This window comes from Sceloporus occidentalis, unplaced genomic scaffold (assembly GCF_023333645.1).
Source record: "Sceloporus occidentalis isolate IW3139 unplaced genomic scaffold, rSceOcc1.0.p SCAF_488, whole genome shotgun sequence".
NCBI classification, from domain to species: domain Eukaryota; kingdom Metazoa; phylum Chordata; class Lepidosauria; order Squamata; family Phrynosomatidae; genus Sceloporus; species Sceloporus occidentalis.
Window position 1 is genome coordinate 37500 of NW_028317468.1, and position 19564 is coordinate 57063.

Here is a 19564-nt window from a genome sequence, read left to right on the forward strand (position 1 = left end):
TATAGATAAATCAGTGACCGGCCCCCTGTATAATGTATAGATAAATCAGTGACTGGCCCCTATGTAATGTATAGATAAATCAGTGACCGGCCCCCTGTATAATGTATAGATAAATCACTGACCGCCCCCTGTATAATGTATAGATAAATCAGCGAGCCGGGGCCCTGTATAATGTATAGATAAATCGGTGACGGCCCCCTGTATAATGTATAGTTAAATCAGAGACCAGCCCCCTGTATAATGTATAGATAAATCAGCGACCGTCCCCTGTATAATGTATACATAAATCAGTGACCGGCCCCTGTATAATGTATAGATAAATCAGTGAGCCGGCCCGCTGTATAATGTATAGATAAATCAGTGACTGGCCCCCTGTATAATGTATAGATAAATCAGTGACCGGTCCCTGTATAATGTATAGATAAATCAGTGAGCCGCCCCCTGTATAATGTATAGATAAATCAGTGAGCCGCCCCCTGTATAATGTATAGATAAATCAGTGACCGGACCCTGTATAATGTATAGATAAATCAGTGACCGGCCCCTGTATAATGTATAGATAAATCAGTGACCGGCCCCCTGGATAATGTAGACGGCTGGGATGGTTTGATTAGGATGATGGCTGAGAGTGATGGGTGGAAAGGTTGGACGCTTCTGGAAAAAGATGGGTTTTCAGAGGTACTTTTGAAAGTCACGTATGAGGGAGAAGTCTGACAGAACGGGGAAGGGAGTCCCGGGGGGAGGGGTGCAGCGCGGGGCAATTCCTGAATACGGGACTGAGAAGGGGTAATGATGGCAGAGAGACGCAAAGAGGGCAGTTAGGGGGGTATTTGGGCTGGAGGGTAGAGATATAGGGGGTGCAGAGGGCTCTGTAGGTCAGAAGTGTAAATTTGATTGTGGAGGCGATGGAGCGATTGGCAGATGAGCAGCAAGACAGCTGCCGGCCGGATTGGAGCGAGAGGCGGGAGATGGGGAGAGCAGTTAGTAAGGAGTTGCAATAGTCCCGATGGGAAATCATAAGGGAGAGGGGATAGTATTTCGGTATCTTGCGTTTGGAATGGGCTTTGGGAAATGTTTCTCAGGTGAAGGGGAGGGACTGGATGTGCGGATGAAGGAGAGGCAGGTGTGACGCCGCGGCAGCAAACTTGGTCTGTCGGCTGGGTGGTGGATTTGTCGTCAGCGATAGAGATGCCAGGAGTGGTGCATGGAGGGGATGGCGGGGTCACCATAAACTGTCGAGGTGCCTTCAGGACAATGTGGGGTCAGGAGGCTGCCGGTACCCACTGGGGGAGGGGCGAGAGGCTGGTGCCCATACAGTGATTGGTTGATAGGGAGGTGGGGTATTGGGGGAGGGGAGCTCCCAGGACCAGGAAGTGTCCAACACTCACAGCAGTCAGAGGTTTCCTTGCACACGGACTCCACTGAGATCGCCCTCTGAGCCGGGTGGGTATAAAAAGATTTATTTGTCGCCAGTTACTTTGCAGACCCCCCTTGCTGGGCGGCCGCTTATGTCATTTATCATCGCAGTGAATCTAATGGGTTAGAATTTAATGTTAGATTGTGTTTGATTGAGAAATATCTGCACTTCCTTCACCAAGTGACATCATTTATCAGGAAAAACCTAAAGATTTTACTAAATAATGAAATCAATGGCAATGGGGGGCCACGCTGCAGGCACCATCAGCATGATGGGAGTCGTACTACAGTTAGTGTCGGACTGGGTCGCTCGGGGATGTCACGGGGCAGAACGAGACAGTCAGGAGCTTTTGTCCTGTAGCAGGGATTCCGGGGGCCCCTGGGCCATGTTCGCCTGACGTTATTTTATTGGCACGGCCGCCGGGCACAGTATGGAGGCCGCGCGCCGTCGCAGGTGTATTAGTAGCGAGTATCGGTAGAAATCGCGTTGGGGAGGAATCGCTTCTCCTCTGTCTTTTATCTGGATTCGGATTAAACGGATTTACCGAGAACATTTTTCAAATTCTTTACATGTCTTGGATTTCGGTGTGAAAGGTGCGGCTCCTGCGCCACAAACGTCCGGCTCCGAAACGCGACTTTTAACCCCTGCACGATAGACATATTTTTCTCGTTTGTGCCATCCTGCCCCTAAGGATGCTCTCGAAGCAAAGCGCTGTGACGGATCCCTGGGTGGGCGAAGGCGATTCCCACCGTTTATCGTAATTTTCTTTGTTTTATTTGTACAGAGAGAACAAAATGGAGGCCGGCGCTCAGGTCTTTCAGAGCGAGGTGTTTCGCGCATTCGCAACGTACGCGACGATCGTGCTTCTAAAAATGATGCTGATGAGCGTAATCACCGCGTTCTTCAGAATCACGAGGAAGGTAAGAATCCGCAGAGAAAACCTGTTTCCCGCTCATTTTCTGAGGCGGTTCCAGAAACTGCTAAAGCCCAACCAGTAACCCGCACAATACCCCGAATAAAAGGCTCGATTGGTGCGTTTCGTGGGTAGGCCGCAGCTTTATTAACATGCGATAACGCCAAATAACTTTAAGAGCCCGGTAGGCGGTTCCAGTACCTCATGCACCATGGGTTCTGCAGCTGTAACCTGATCCTAGAGCTGTGAGTCATCTGCAGAGCACTCTGGGGTCAGGTTACAGCTCATTAATTTACACAGGAACAATGACTCATAGAGTCAGAGAGTCGTTCGAAGAGTCGAACCGAAGAGTCGAATGAACCGAAGAGTCGAATGAACCGAAGAGTCGAATGATTCGAATCTTACAGGGATCCGGATCTTACAAGGATCCGAATCTTACAGAGATTCGAATCATTCAGAGAATATCACTGATACCATACTTTTATAAATAAATACATTAATAATGTTCACACTGCCCCCAGGATTTAGATTCCCCTGAGTTTGCCCCCCTTTACCTATAACTGCACCTACAGTTAACTTTATTAAATTAATTAAATTAACCCTCAGTCATCAGCATAAAATTAACCCTTATACCCCATCAACCATAACTGCCCCTGAAATTAACCGTAAAGATCCCATTAACCATAACGGCCCCTGAAATTAACCCTAAAGACCCCATTAACCATAACGGCCCCTGAAATTAACCCTAAATACTCCATTAACCATAACTGCCCCTAAATTAATTGCATGTACTCCAGATAAATTACCTAATAAATTGGTATGGTTGATGGGGTCTTTAGTGTTAATTTGGGGGCAGTTATGCTTAATGGGGTGTTTAGGGATAATTTAGGGGCAGTTATGCTTAATGGGGTCTTTAGTGTTAATTTAGGGGCAGTTATGCTTAATGAGGTGTTTAGGGTTAATTTGGGGGCAGTTATGCTTAATGGGGTGTTTAGGGTTAATTTGGGGGCAGTTATGGTTAATGGGGTGTTAAGGGTTAATTTTAGGGGCAGTCATGGTTGATGGGGTGTTAAGGGTTAATTTTAGGGCAGTCATGGTTGATGGGGTGTTTAGGGTTAATTTAATGGTGAGGGTTAATTTAATTAATTTAATAAAGTTAGCTTAAGGTGCAGTTGCAGGTAAAGGGGAATGTAAATCCTGGGGGCAGTGATTATTAATGTATTGTTTATAACAGTATGGTGATATTCTCTGACTGATTAGAATGCCAATGAAGGCAGAGAGTCGTTCAAAGATTCGGATCCCTGTAAGATCCGAATCTTTGAACGACTCTCTGCCTTCATTAACATCACTGGAGGCAGGGGGGAGGATTCATAATGAAAGGGGCGGGGCCAATCGTTAGTGTGCCTGCACGGAGTTACTGGAAAACAGTAACTCCGTGCAGACACACTGAGTGATCCGAAGATCCGGATCATGAATCGGATCATTTCAGTGAACGAATCGAAATGATCCGATTCACTTTAATGATCCGAACTTCCCATCACTAACTCCAGAGAGACTAACGAGCCCCGCTGCCCGCGTGCATACACAGAAAGTGCTCCCACTGACTTCAGAGGGGACTCTTTCCTGCCACAGCTCCAAAATCAAACAGAATGCGTTGTGCGCTGCCACTCTGGAGCTGCAACTTCCCCTAAAGGTGAGTGTCTTCTTTGTCTTTTAGCTAAATATTTACAAAGTGCAAGTCTGGGGGCTATAAGGGATATAACGGGAATTAGTTATACAGTAGGAGAGAATATATAATATGAGGAATATACATGATATAATGGATTATAAGGACAGGATTAGTTATACGGCCGGAGAGTATATAATATATAATATGAGGAATATACAGGGATATAACGGGTTATAAGGACGGGATTAGTTATACGGCTGGAGAGTATATAATATATAATATGAGGAATATACAGGGATATAACGGGTTATAAGGACAGGATTAGTTATACGGGGGGGTATATAATATGAGCAATATACAGGATATAACGTATTATAAGGACGGGATTAGTTATACGGCGGAGAGTATATAATATATAATATGAGGAATATACAGGATATAACGGATTATAAGGGCTGGATTAGTTATACGGCCAGAGAGTATATAATATGAGGAATATACAGGATATAATGGGTTATAAGGACAGGATTAGTTATACGGCCGGAGAGTATATAATATATAATATGAGGAATATACAGGGATATAACGGGTTATAAGGACGGGATTAGTTATACGGCCGGAGAGTATATAATTTGAGGAATATATAGGGATATATATATATATATATATATAATTATAATATATTGGAGAGGAAGTGTCCAAATTGAACACAGCTCAGCATAAACTCCCTGCTTCGTAAATAAATCACTCAGCGTATGAAGAAATAACACGAGGTCATGTGGCTAAACTGTCCTGTGTCCTTGGATGACAGGTATTTGCTAATCCTGAGGACGCTGCGGTTCACGGTAAAGGGGCAGATGCCAAGAAATATCTGAGAACAGATTCTGACGTGGAACGAGTCCGCAGGTAAGAGACTGATGTGGCTTCTCATTTTCTGGTACAGGACTTGGGTTGATGGAAGACATAACAAAAACACAAAAATCGCTCTGGTCCTGTATGTATGAAATAGCCCTGAGCCTTAAGGGGTTAAACAGCTGGCTGTGCCTGATAGGCCACTAGAGGGCAGCCCTTTGCCTCATATGGGATGCTCCATAAAACAAAGTGATATCATTTATGATTTTTAGTAACGAAATATCGACAACTCGCTCCGGAAGGTAATATGTCATAATGTCATATGTTACATAGATGATGACACATGTAACGGTGCGTGTGATCATACGGTTATAATGTCACATGGCTTTGGCTCTAAACACTATGATCATTAAAAATGTGTAGGGACTCGGTCACCTAAACAGAGCTGAAATGAGAATGACGCTTCTAATGTGCGAGAATTACAAGTTAATAAAGCGTTTACAGTAATTGGCTCCTCCCTTTGTGACAGCATCCTGCGTCCTTGTATGCAAATGATCTACCCCAGCTGTGCATTTGCATAGAAAGTAGAGCGCTATACACTAATGTCGTGGAACAGAAGAAAAAGCTGAAGGATCGCGTTTCTCGTCTGGCACCGACTGTACAAACATTAAACAAGTCAGATTCATGGTTGGACTCGGGGTTTTGGCGCAGTAGACAAATGTTTCGGGATGGAGCATAAAAGTAACCTACGTGGGATTAATGGGTCTGCGCAGGCTGAGGTGGTCGAAGTTTTAAGATCCGTTCGCCTTCCGCAAATCACCGTCACAGAGCGTTTCCTGTGCCTCGCCAGATTTAGGTGTTTCTCCGTTGTAAAGAGTAAGAAAATATTATATGTACTAAGCAGGTATATGGCGCGTCCCGGCGTTTATCTGGAAAGACATTAAAATGTTGCGTAAGGTCTTCCCTCAATGTGACAGCAAACAGAAGAAAGAAATAAAAGCGATTCATCCAACGGCGGAACGCCGCCAAAAAATCATAAAGAATGCCAGCTGGTGGGGTCTTTCTGTAATGCCCCGGAGATTTATCCAGCACAATAACCCCCCCCCCTGGCCCTGGAAACGGGGTTTGGACATGAAACTTTGTAACGAGTCTGCACTCCGGCTGCACTCCAGCTGCGCTGGCCCGTTATCCAGAGCCGGACTGGTGATGACGGGACGGCTCTGGCACTTTAAGGCCCGTGGCCGTCTGATGACCTAAGTGCGGCTGGATACGCGTGGCCGTACGTTATGTCTTTATGCCTACCCACCATGTGTCTTATCGTACCCAGCAAGCTGCAGCACCCAAATGAGTGCTTCGGGTGAGTACGGTTCGGAGTACGGTTTGTGTCCCAGATGGCCAGCCCGGGCCGCCCATCAACCTGAACATGAGCTTCGTTACTGATCCGTATTCTGATTGGCTCTGTCTGTGTCCACAGGTGCCACTTGAACGACATCGAGAACATCATTCCGTTTGTCGGCATCGGTTTGGTGTACGCTCTCTCTAACCCTGACCCGTTCACGGCTTTGTTACATTTCCGAATATTCGCGGGATCCAGAATCTTCCACACCATCGCCTACCTGACTCCGCTTCCGCAACCGAGCCGGGCTCTGGGCTGGTTTGTTGGCTACGGAGTCACCGTTTCCATGGCGTACAGAGTCCTGCAGAGCCTTCTATATCTGTAACTCGCCTTTTCATCTGAAATATTCCAAGTTAATGGTTTTGGAACAAATTTACCTGAAAATAATTCTGAATTAGTGAATTCGTATAAAATTCAACATCATTAAAAATATTTTCTACGTAACTCATATATTACTCGTACTTTTTATAAAGAAAAAGAACAAATTCAGTAAAGATAATGCCTTTATCAGCCAAATGCAAGATCTCTAGAATAGATTGCAAGCTTCTTAGACTATGCAGTTGATAAAATATGCCTGAAAAAGAGACCCAGATAGTCTTGAAAGCTTACAATCTATTGTTTTTAAATTATACCAATAAAGGCATAATTTTTTCTCAAATTTGCTCTTTTTTTGTCTTTTATCCTAATGGTTGAGATTTTTTTTCTGGATCATTGTTCTAGAAAATACCTCCATGGATTAGTTTAGATCGATCTGTTTTTAAGGGGATGAGGGTTTGTGGGCGTCCGGCAGGTCTGTCCGAGACGCACAAACAATGAAAATGAAAATCCAGAGAAACCAGGGGAAACCGGTTAATAATAAAATCGTCGAGGGGAAAAATCCCTCCATGTGACCCGTCATCCCAGCGTAAGAGCTGCCGCGGCGTCCGGTGCGCGGGAATTTATTGGCAGAAAGAGAATTAAATGGATAGCGTTGCACAGTGCTGAGTATATTAGAGGCAGCGGCACTAACCCTTGGAATCATTTTTACTTTCAAGGGTCTTTGTCCCAGACCCTCCATGAGGGTTAATAGCTTAATTTTATAATAAGTGTACAGATTGTTGATGATGTTGGGATCTTTACATGAACTTGAAGCGCTGCGTAAATTGCTGGCGCTATACAAAAAAATAAAATAATAATCATAATAATAATAGTAATGCGTTTGGTAAAAAACAACAAATGACAAAACAGGCACTAGCGATGCCGCAGAGACTCGTGGACACCAGAACCGAGGGCCAAGTGCTCCAGAACTTCGAGGACCGTGTTTACCTTTGATCACTTTAAATTCAATTGGCGCGGCTGTAATTACTCGAGACGAACGATGATCTGAAAATCTTTTTTAAGCACTTAATAAACATCTGATAGCGAATTATAATTAGCGTTTCCTAAGTGAATTCTGTGAAGTGCCTTTCATTTCAGGTCTAATTTTTTTCTCTTAGAGCCGCTGATTTTCTTCTATGTTGAGGGCTTTGAAGGGCTTCAGTCATTTAGCAAATTTCAGCTTTTGTTTGGCCCCCATCTCTTGAGATCCTGGGGCCGATTCTTTTAAACAAATTACTTTTTTCTGTAGTTTGTAGCCATTCAATAAAGTCGTTCCAGGAACGGTCTGGCTGGAATCGTTCAGTTTTGGGAACATTCCAGATGTTTTTTTGTATCTTGTAACAATGTAGCATCAGGTGCGATGGTGGAGGGTTTGTTGAGCATTCTTCTTCATACTTCGCTCTCCATCTTCTTAGATCCCCGGCATCTTCCTGGGTCTTTTTTTGGTTTACAGGTATTTGGGGGGGTTTACAGATTTTTGGAGAGTTTTTCCAGGTCTCGTAGGAATGACGTGGAGGTGACACAAACGCCTGGAAATTGGTCTGACCAGGTGGTGCCAGCAGGTGCTGAAGTGGGAGATCTTTGATTTGACGTGAATTCACCCCGAAATGGTGATGATTACCTGCTTCAGCCTGTAACCAAAGCCTCTACGGCTAAAGAGCTGGTGCCGAGCTGTACCCATCAGCCAACATTCATTTGCAATTCAGTCCCTAATGATCAAATAGAAGAGTGTCTTCATCGTTGGAGTGATTTAGGGAAAACATTCAGAAGTTTTCGCGCTCTTCAGGCAGGCCGCTCATCAATCAGCCGGATCACAGTTGGAGGTTCTTATGTTTCAACGACGTATTTTCACAAGGAACTGTGGAGATATGATGGGAATCCATGGAGCCTGTGGTGAGCCTTAAACTGGTCAATCACAAGTTTTATTACACAATTTCCACGACATCCTAATGTTTGCAGCGTCTCCTCGAGCCGAGCCTTTGTGTGAACTCAAGCAGCGGTGTGAGGGGATGGATCTCTGTGACATTACACGGGATTCTGGAACAGCGGAGATCGCTAGCAATCATCACGCGCTCATTAGAGACACGATCAGTGGCGAAGCCACAGGGATGGTGGTCGGTTTATCAACCTTCATGTATTTAAGTGTCTCTCTCCCATCTCCTTTCTCTCTTCTCTACCACGTCTCTTTCTCTATCTTCTCTATCTTCTTTACCAGTCTTTCTCATCCCCTCTTTCTTCTCTTCCTGTCTCTCTCTCTTCCATGCTTCCTGTCTCTCTCTCTCTCTTGTCTCCTCATCCCTCTCTCCTATCCCCCCTTCTTCTCTCTCTCTCTCTTGTCTCCTGTATCTCTCTCCTACGGTCTCTCTCTGATGTATACATAAAAAAACATTTATTTCCTTTTGGTTCTGATCAGCAGAATAGGCTGTTATCCGGTAACATAAAAATAGCCAGACCAGGTCGGCCGGATGTCTTCCAAAATCACCAGATCTTACAATATCAAGACATTACAGCCAGATCCAGATCGTGCTCTACAGAGACGTCACCAGATCCAGATCACACCATATGGAGATGTCCCCAGATCCAGATCACACCTTATGGAGACATCACCAAATCCAGATCACACCTTATGGAGACATCACCAGATCACACCTAATGGAGACATCACCAGATCCAGATCACACCTTATGGAGATGTCACCAGATCCAGATCACACCATATGGAGACATCACCAGATCCAGATCACACCATATGGCGACATCACCAGATCCAGATCACACCTTATGGAGACATCACCAGATCACACCATATGGAGATGTCCCCAGATCCAGATCACACCATATGGAGACATCACCAGATCCAGATCACACCTTATGGAGACATCACCAGATCACACCATATGGAGATGTCCCCAGATCCAGATCACACCTTATGGAGACATCACCAAATCCAGATCACACCTTATGGAGACATCACCAGATCACACCTAATGGAGACATCACCAGATCCAGATCACACCTTATGGAGATGTCACCAGATCCAGATCACACCATATGGAGACATCACCAGATCCAGATCACACCATATGGCGACATCACCAGATCCAGATCACACCTTATGGAGACATCACCAGATCACACCATATGGAGATGTCCCCAGATCCAGATCACACCATATGGAGACATCACCAGATCCAGATCACACCTTATGGAGACATCACCAGATCACACCATATGGAGATGTCCCCAGATCCAGATCACACCATATGGAGACATCACCAGATTCAGATCACACCATATGGAGACATCACCAGATCCAGATCACACCTTATGGAGACATCACCAGATTCAGATCACACCATATGGAGACATCACCAGATCCAGATCACACCTTATGGAGACATCACCAGATTCAGATCACACCATATGGAGACATCACCAGATCCAGATCACACCATATGGAGACATCACCAGATCCAGATCACACCTTATGGAGATGTCAACAGATCCAGATCACACCTTATGGAGATGTCACCAGATCACACCTTATGGAGACATCACCAGATCACACTCGGCCACCTTAAAAGCAGGAAAATGGGCTCAGGCCTCCATATTATATCATTAGGAGGATGTGAAGTTCCTGTGGTTTTTAACCCCTTAAGGACAATGGGCGGTCCCTAAACACATTGAAAACAATGCATTTTGATCCCGTACATGTACGCACTTTGTCATTAAGGGGTTAAATAAACGTTAATTGGATTCCACTTTCGATTTTCACCCCAATTCTGTGTAATTAAAACAAAGTGATCTCTGCTGAATTAATGAGTTCCTTTAACTCATCGACACCCCGTCCTGTCGGCCGCTTTCAGTTCCTTCCATTTGTTTTGGGAAGGCTGTCCATCATTGTCTAAAAATGCCCTTTTTTCTGGACTAAAGACTCTTTCTATAATTTCCATTTAAAAAATGAGCAGCCGGACCCCGCTGGCCAGGAACCTGTAATTATGTAGTTTGTATGGAAAGGAAGGGGGGCTTCGAATATATTAAAAGACTGATGTCATAAACCGATGCGTTAGCATCGAAGAACTGACAGGTTTCAGGGGGGGAATAAACCGTAAATAAGCCGATAATATGCGGAATATGAGGGATGGAAATGTTACATTTACAGAAAATATATACAATATACAATATTTTAGCCATTTATACTTATTTTGTGATCCACAGAAGTCATTTGTCCTTCATGTTGTTTAATAGAAGTCACAGATCTTTGTGTAACTGGGAAAGCTTTTAGCCCTAGGGGCAATCTGCTGTAGCCTGGTCTAGAATACGGGGGCATCATGCGCGGACTGGACTGACCTCCCTGTCCCATCAGAAAATGCTATTCGTCAATTTTTATATAAAGCTAAAATGCGCACGTATTTGGCTCAAATCCTCAGAGTCTTCCCGACGATCTGGTTTATTCCAGGATCGGAAACGAGCCGTTATGACACAACTTCGCGCAGACAACGTGCTGCTTAATTACAGACCTTATAAAAAAAAACCGTTGTCCTTAATTGGTTTTATTTTTCATCTATAAACTCATTTGAAATACCGATATCATTCGGCTCCTTCTAATCAAAGCTTCTGCTTGTCCCAGCATTATCCCGGCAGCTAATTCAATTACATTAAACTTGTTTAATAGAAAATATAATTGCTTATTCATACAGAATTCCCATTATAGCCAAACCCCCTCGACACGGCGGCGACGCGTTTCATGGTTCTCGCGGTGGGAACGTTGGAGAGGAAGCGGCTAATTGCCTGTCGGTGTAATCACGCGAATTAGTAAGCGGACACTCATTAAATGTTTCGAGTTAGTAATTTGGCCGCGGACGGGGAGGCCGGTGCTGATCTCCGAAGATTGGGGCTGCGATTACCATAAGCAATTTAAATTTTATTGATCTCCCTCCTGGAAGTCGGACCCCGTAGCTCTCTAAACTAAATTGTGCTGCGGGACCCTGCTGTGTTATTTAGGTAATCAATACGCAGCCGGTCAGATTAACAAAGAGCGGACCCCATTAACATGCAGCCCCAGCGCTAAAGGTTTTTTAGGACCCTGCGTTAGTTCGTCTCGTCAACGAGTCTCACCTGGAGGTGAAATATGTGAATTTATCCGAATTCTAATCATTCCAAAAGGTTCTAAATCCGCAGCGATTATTTCATTCATTCAACGCGATTAGTAGGAAAACATTCTTCTCGTATTTACTCGCTGATCTACAATATCATTTTCATGGTCTCTCTATAACACGACTCTCTGACGCTCTCTATATGTCCCTGTTATTTATTACATTGCCTCTCTCTCTCTATAACACGACTCTCTGACGCTCTCTATATGTCTCCTCTTTAATACCTGTTATTTATTACATTGTATCTCTCTCTATAACACGACTCTCTAACGCTCTCTATATGTCTCCTCTTTAATCCCTGTTATTTGTTACATTGTCTCTCTCTCTATAACACGACTCTCTAACGCGCTCTATATGTCTCCTCTTTAATCCCTATTTGTTATATTGTATCTCTCTCTCTATAACACGACTCTCTGACGCTCTCTATATGTCTCCTCTTTAATCCCTGTTATTTGTTACATTGTCTCTCTCTATAACACGACTCTCTAACGCTCTCTATATGTCTCCTCTTTAATCCCTATTTGTTATATTGTATCTCTCTCTCTCTATAACACGACTCTCTGACGCTCTCTATATGTTTACTCTTTAATCCCTATTTGTTATATTGTATCTCTCTCTCTATAACACGACTCTCTGACGCTCTCTATATGTCTCCTCTTTAATCCCTATTTGTTATATTGTATCTCTCTCTCTCTATAACATGACTCTCTGACGCTCTCTATATGTCTTCTCTTTAATCCCTATTTGTTATATTGTATCTCTCTCTCTATAACACGACTCTCTGACGCTCTCTATATGTCTCCTCTTTAATCCCTATTTGTTATATTGTATCTCTCTCTCTATAACACGACTCTCTGACGCTCTCTATATGTCTCCTCTTTAATCCCTGTTATTTGTTACATTGTCTCTCTCTCTCTATAACACGACTCTCTAACGCTCTCTATATGTCTCCTCTTTAATCCCTATTTGTTATATTGTATCTCTCTCTCTCTATAACACGACTCTCTGACGCTCTCTATATGTTTCCTCTTTAATCCCTATTTGTTATATTGTATCTCTCTCTCTATAACACGACTCTCTGACGCTCTCTATATGTCTCCTCTTTAATCCCTGTTATTTGTTACATTGTCTCTCTCTCTATAACACGACTCTCTAACGCTCTCTATATGTCTCCTCTTTAATCCCTATTTGTTATATTGTATCTCTCTCTCTCTATAACACGACTCTCTGACGCTCTCTATATGTTTCCTCTTTAATCCCTATTTGTTATATTGTATCTCTCTCTCTCTATAACAAAACTCTCTGACGCTCTCTATATGTCTCCTCTTTAATCCCTATTTGTTATATTGTATCTCTCTCTCTCTATAACAAAACCCTCTGACGCTCTCTATATGACTGTTCTTTGTTATATTTTGTCAGATCTGGTTCATTTTTGAGTGGATTATATGAAGTTTTGGGTAAACTCTGCACTTGGAGTCACTCTCGCGTCGTCTCTCCGCCACTGGTCCGGGTCATCAGATTTTTGGAGAGCGTCTGGGATGATAGATAAATGGATTTCTCTGGAACTAATCCCGTTGTGAGGAGGCCAAGAGATGGCGGTTTGTGAAGCGTAAATATTCTGACACCGACAGAAATAAAAAAATCGATGTCCGAAAACTCCCGGGCCTTTTACTGTTCGGCTCGAGATGGTCGGACGGGTGAGGGGTTTATGTTTTTTGGAGGAAAGTGTTGAAATGAGACATTTTGGGGCTTGTTCTGGGCCCCGGTAGACAGACCGGGTCTCTAGAAACCGAGAGTGCGGCTCCTCGATGCTTCGTACTCTTATTTTTAGACTCTTTGGTTGAAGGTGTCGTCACGTGGAGCGCGTCCATCCAGAAATATCCGCAGAATGGAGGGATTTTCTCCTTCAGCTGCAAATAATTTTCTACCAAACAGATTAGAAACCAGCTCGCGAGGAGGCAACGCGGAAAGAGTTAAACCTCTTAAAGGACAATCGCGCGGACACAAGGACCTGACTGTTAAAAGGGGTCAGTAACGCTGCGCAACCTGCAGCGCTAAATCATACACATACACTGTCCATACACAAATCTGCCCATGCGTGCTGCTTTTACACACACCTGCCCATAAACACACATATACACATACACTGCCCTTACACACTGCATTTACACACACACACCTACTCATAAACACACATATACATATACTGCCCTTACATACGCCTGCCTTTACACACATATCTACACGTACACTGCCCTTACACCCCTTTCCCCCTATGTCTTACCTTTCTCATCTTCCATCCTCTACCCTGCATCCAATTTTGGTAGCGCCAAGTCTGTCACTTCAGACCTCGGCTTCCGTGCTCCCTCATCACCATGCGCCGGCTATTGACGTGTCACACATCTGATATTACTATTTGCTGCAGTCTCTATACGGGGAGGTGTAATCTCCCAGCCGTGTGACGGGTCACACATTTGGCACATTTAATAAAGGTTTGACAAGTTCCTTTTAGACATTTAAGTCCTGATATTGTCGCAGGCAGGACATCCCAGATCTTAGTATCAAAAAGAACAATTTAATGCCTACAAAGGACTTGAGGGAAGCAAAATAGTTAAAAGAAAATTATGTTTGCTGCGCATGTCCTGGGGTGTCGAAGACAATAGAAATCCTGCAGAAAGCAAAGGATATCTGAAGCTCGCCAACTTGGGATTTCTTTTTGCCCTATAGTTGGGTAGATGCCCTCCTCTATGATATTTTTACCCCCTCTGCGCATGTTCTTTTATCACAGGCTCCAATTGTCAAGGTTTACGTTTTTTTGAATCGGATTCTGTCTGCTTTACATAACTTGTTTTTCTTGCCTGTTTTCCTCACTGGGTTTCCGTGTCTTCTTCCCACGGCTTTTAGCGCCGTTCCCGAGACATCGTGGGTATCAGACATACACTCGATCTTCGCATACTCAGCACTTTGCAGTCACACGAGCCGCGGAAAAGCCTTGGCTTCTATCAGCTGGTAAAAGGCCAGGATTTCCACCCAGCTTCTCCTTCCATGAACCTTATCTAACGGATGCTTTTCCACGAGGCCGTTTCAGGGGTCACTGCGACAAAGGCCTTCACTGTTGGGAAAGACGTTGATTTGAGCCAACAATCCGTGTTGATAAAATTCATTCAGTTAGACGCTTAAGGAAAATGTAATGGAAACAGTTCAGGTCGCTTCACGCTGAAACGGACGACGGAGAGGAGATAGAAAAGGAGCTAATTTATCGCAAGGTTTCCATTTCCCGGCAAACTTAGGCGCCCCAGACATTTATTTTAGGAGAACCAACTATCTGAGGCGATTACTACAAATAACAGATTACAGTCAGTGTGAAAAATCAGCATTTATTTAATAACGTCAGACGGGGACTCGCACTTCGCGGGCTCCTAATCCATGGATCTTTAATAATAATTGCCCTATAATATGCTATTAACTCTCTGGCAGTTGGAGGCAGATTGTGGGGATTACTGGGATCTTGTTCTGGCAGTTGATATCAAACTAGACGGTGTTAGAAGTGCAGTCAATGATAATTACCTTTTAGTCCCTTTATGAATTCTAAACAATAAAATGGTCAAAATACGCAGTGTTCTTAACAGAGGACAGGAGGGGAATTTATTTCAAAGAAGGAGAAAAGTTACAAGAAGAGGCCGGAATCTAACACTAGAGGGTCAGAGACTGAGATGGAATTGAAGGAAATTTTACTTTACTGAGAGGGTGGTGGATAAGTGGAACAGCCTCCCAGCAGAAGTGGTAGAGGGTAATACAGTGAGGGTATTAAACATGCATGGGATAGACATACGGCTCCTGAATCTAAGACGAGACCAACGACTGATTAAGGTTTGAGTCGTTACAGCAGGAGAAACGGGTGACTAGACGGGGCTGACAGGGGCCGATCTGCCGGCAGGTTCTGTTGTTCTATGTTGTTCCGCCTTCTGCTGCCCATGCACCAATCACAAAGCCCCTTTATTTTTGGTCATTTTTAGATGTAAGTTTGGCCCTGACCCCGGAAGATGCCGCCCCGTTTCTGCTGACATTAAACATAAAATCTCTTGCCGCCTCATCCGCTCCTTATTTTTATATTTGTTAATCGTCTCCTAATAGACTGTAACGATATTAATTTATGCCGATTTTGTGTAAGAGAATAAAGTGCGTTCATTTCATTGTCAGCTTTTCGACCCAAATATTGTATAATCAGCTTTGTAATTACGGAAAGGATAATTATAGCTTCGACGTCTAATTGAAATAAATACAGTAGATTGGATATTAAAGGAAATCAATTCTGATAATTATGCGGTAACCAGGATTAAAGTAATGGGGCATTTAAAAGAGATCTCAGAGCATCTAATGAATCCGGGGAAGATTAATGTTGGGAATAATGAGTTCTAGCGATCTCTTCCTCTGAGCGGGAAGTAATAAGGTATAAAACGGTCTCCCACCAGCACGGCATAAATCTTTAGCCGAGGCTCCGGCTCATATTAAGCAGCAAAATGGATCAATTTAAAGTAAAAAACATTACAGCGGGAAACGTCGGCCGAGAGCGCATGAGCAATAATCCCCACATCTGCCAAAACCGGCCAAGGCCTCGGAAATGAATAAGGAGCTGATAGGATGATATCACATTGCGGATAAATACGATCGATAGGAACTGATCAGAGGACATTAGGATCTGGGGTGGCTGAAGACTTAGATCATTGGAGATCAACAGGATAGAATTGCACATGTAACCAATGAGCCGGTGGGTTTTAGCCCCCAAACCGACGAAATCTGGACAACCCCATATCAACTCCCGACACCAATAAAAAAAACAACCCCCATTCCACCCAACATAAGATGGAGACCCTTCAAGTCTGAAGAACGTCAGCTCTCTGTACCTCAGAGATATTCATGTCCTCCGTGTCACTGAGGGTAGCAGTGATTGATGCCCGAGGGGGGCAGCATGGCCAGAGTGGGCCCTGACTGGGTTCTAGAGTAGGGCCGGGCTTTGATGCCAGTTTGGGTTAGTTGGGGGGTTGGGTTTAGGGGGTAGTTATTGAACGGGTTGTGACACGAGGCTGAGGGGCATTTTGTCGTCACCTTACCCACTTCATGACAAAGCCCATACATGTACAGGCTCTCAATGCATTGTTTTTAATGGGTTTAAATACAACCCATTGTCCTTAAGGGGATACCCTTTTGATGTTCCTCTCTCCCTGTTTGTTGTGTTAGGTTGGAATATTTATGCTGTCAAGGGGGTAGATTACCCGGCATCTAGGGGGTGTGAATGCTCTGGGGGAGAGCGTTTGGCGGGGGTCCCAGTAGGTGGTGCTGGGAGCCTCAGGTTTGGGTATCTTGTCCGACCCTGGGAGCGCGACGCCTCTGTCTCCCTGCTCTGCTGCGGTGCGCGCTGCTTCACTGCTGATCGCCGGAATATAACGTCATATTCCGGCGCTCAGCATGACATGCCGGCACCGCAACCGAGCTAGAGGCCTAGCAGATGAGACTGAGGGGCGATGAGCGGTTGCTGAAAACTTCATGAGTGATCGCTCGACGCCACTACCCTAATATGCTAATTACAGTAATGGGCCCCCCTGAACCAATGTCAAAGGGGGATATGACTGCTGGCCAATTCAGGAAGGCTTTGTGTCGCTTTCATTCATTGGTCAGGTATATAAACTGAGGCGGTTCTTTCTTACTTCCTTCTCAACCAGGATCGGGCAGGGAGAAGATCTGGAATTTTCACTCCTCCCGCCCCGGAATGGATCGCTAAGAAGACTAATATTGTTATTTCCGGGGCAGCGGCAGTGGTGGCCAATACAACCGGTGTGAAGCTCTTGGTGAATATGATGGGTGTATCTGCCTGACGTGATAACTTCGGTTTAGTCACAGCCTCGTCAGCGCCTAAGAGGACTATATGGTATCCGGAACTGCGGAAATTGGGAGAACCGGAGCCGGTGTGGGCCGATACTGGTGCGAAGTTCTTGGTGTATTCGTTGGGTGTAACGGCCTGATCTGCTAAATCAGCCGTCAGCTGGCAGGCGGTTAATGTCCTCGGTTGTCCTGGCGGGGAATGCGTTCAGTAAAGCTGTGGCCGAGCCGCGTTTGGTGTCTTATTGGGGAAGAGTAAAGTTATTTTACCAAATCTGTATGGATGCTATAGGCCTAAGCACTCATTTATCTTCCCTGATGTTCCTTTACTTAATGTGTAAAAAAAACCAAAAAATCAGACAAAATAGAATGGAAGCACAAAAAATGAAAAGGGTTTGATTTTTCCTCCCCAAATGCCACTAAGTAAATGTATAAATCAATAAGCACCTTCCATTAAGTATAAAGTTAACGGCTGTGAATAGCGAGCGGCAAATCTTATTAACGCTCCCAATGACCTTTACCAACAAAAAAAATCCCTGAACTCCTCCGGGATCCAACAAAATCAAGGCCATTATCTTTCATCTGCAAATCAAAACAAATTATAAACGTCCGGGCCCTTCATAAATTGCTATCTTCAGCTGGGGTGGAATAATATAGCTTTTTGAACATAATAAAGATTACATTTGCAGGAAATAAAGTGAGTGCTTTAGCGCTGCTCCTCGGGAGTTAATGACACCTTAGAGAAGCATCTGGCTGCGACTCGAAATCCCGAAGGAGCGGATTTTGTGTTAACGTTTCACACCCGCTAAGTTTTTGTCTCGCTAAAATTAGCATAATGTACAAAATCGGCGCATGCTGCTCCGAGCCGACTCGGGCGAGATCTTTAAACAATTTCTGGATTTCAGTCACTAAGTGACTTCGTCGGCCTAATTCCTGCTCTCTCCACAGACGGCCGGACCCTACGAGACGTATTGCACTGGTCCTGAGCGGCAGGGGTTAAAGGCGCCTTTATTTACTAAGGAGATGCGCGTATTCGTCACGGGGCCAGCCGCGGAGCCGCTATCTGAACGGAGGCCTGGCAGACACCGCCACATTTGAATAAAGTCCTGATAACCTAAAATTCTGTGGACGCCGTTCGTGGCATTAACATTAAAGGCGCGCGGAGGAAATTATCATAGAAAGTGCCGCTCCAAGCAACAATGCTGCTGTCTCAATCTTAAGCTCCTTTCTTGACCACAGGTGACAGGTTCTGCCGGCATGAAGCTGGGTGAGATAAGCCATCGCCGGGATTTTACCCCGAGAATACCCTCTGCTGTAATAAAGTGAATTTTTGGCCAATTCATTGGCTTCACTTTGTGTTTATTCCACCCCAGGAGCCGCTGCATTATTTATGTGGAAAGACGATGGGAATCTGCGGGGGGGCCACACACCGGAACACGCACTGCATACGGAACGCGGCTCGGCTCTCGTTGGGTTAAAAAGTTTGAAAAGTTTCCTGGCAGAACTCCCGATTTTGGAGCGTAGCGGAAAGCTTCAGACTTTGTAATTGGAGCGTTCTGAGCAGAGTTAGCGAGAGACACCTTTGAACGGATGTCTCCTTCAGCGTCACCCCCAGGAAGGCGCTCTAAATAAATAACTTTTCCTGAGGCCTGAGCTCTCAGCCGACTTCACAGCGTTTCCCCCAATTATTGTTGGAAAGTATCGATTTAATTTAGCGGAGCGAGAGGCGCTCGGCGCTGAGGCGTCTCCGAGGACTTTGTAATAAGGACCCAGCCGGGAGGTGAAGCCGGGGAACGCGGGTCGCTCTCTCTCTCTCCCGGTTCTTCAGCGGCTGGCGGGCTGGAGCAGAGGTCATTCGCGGGAAGATTCATGTCTGACGCGGGGATCGATGTGACGCCGAGTCGTGTCATTCGCTGCTTATCTCCGGA

The 19564-nt window shown here is 44.8% G+C and overlaps 1 protein-coding gene across 1 annotated transcript; it reads left to right on the top strand.

Moving 5' to 3' along the window:
• The first annotated feature begins 2211 nt into the window (after positions 1–2211).
• Positions 2212–6572, top strand: MGST1 (microsomal glutathione S-transferase 1). Its single transcript, XM_089507284.1, has 3 exons — positions 2212–2337; positions 4811–4905; positions 6326–6572. The coding sequence occupies exons 1-3, from the start codon at positions 2212–2214 to the stop codon at positions 6570–6572; spliced, it is 468 nt and encodes a 155-aa protein (XP_089363410.1).
• Positions 6573–19564: the final 12992 nt, after the last annotated feature.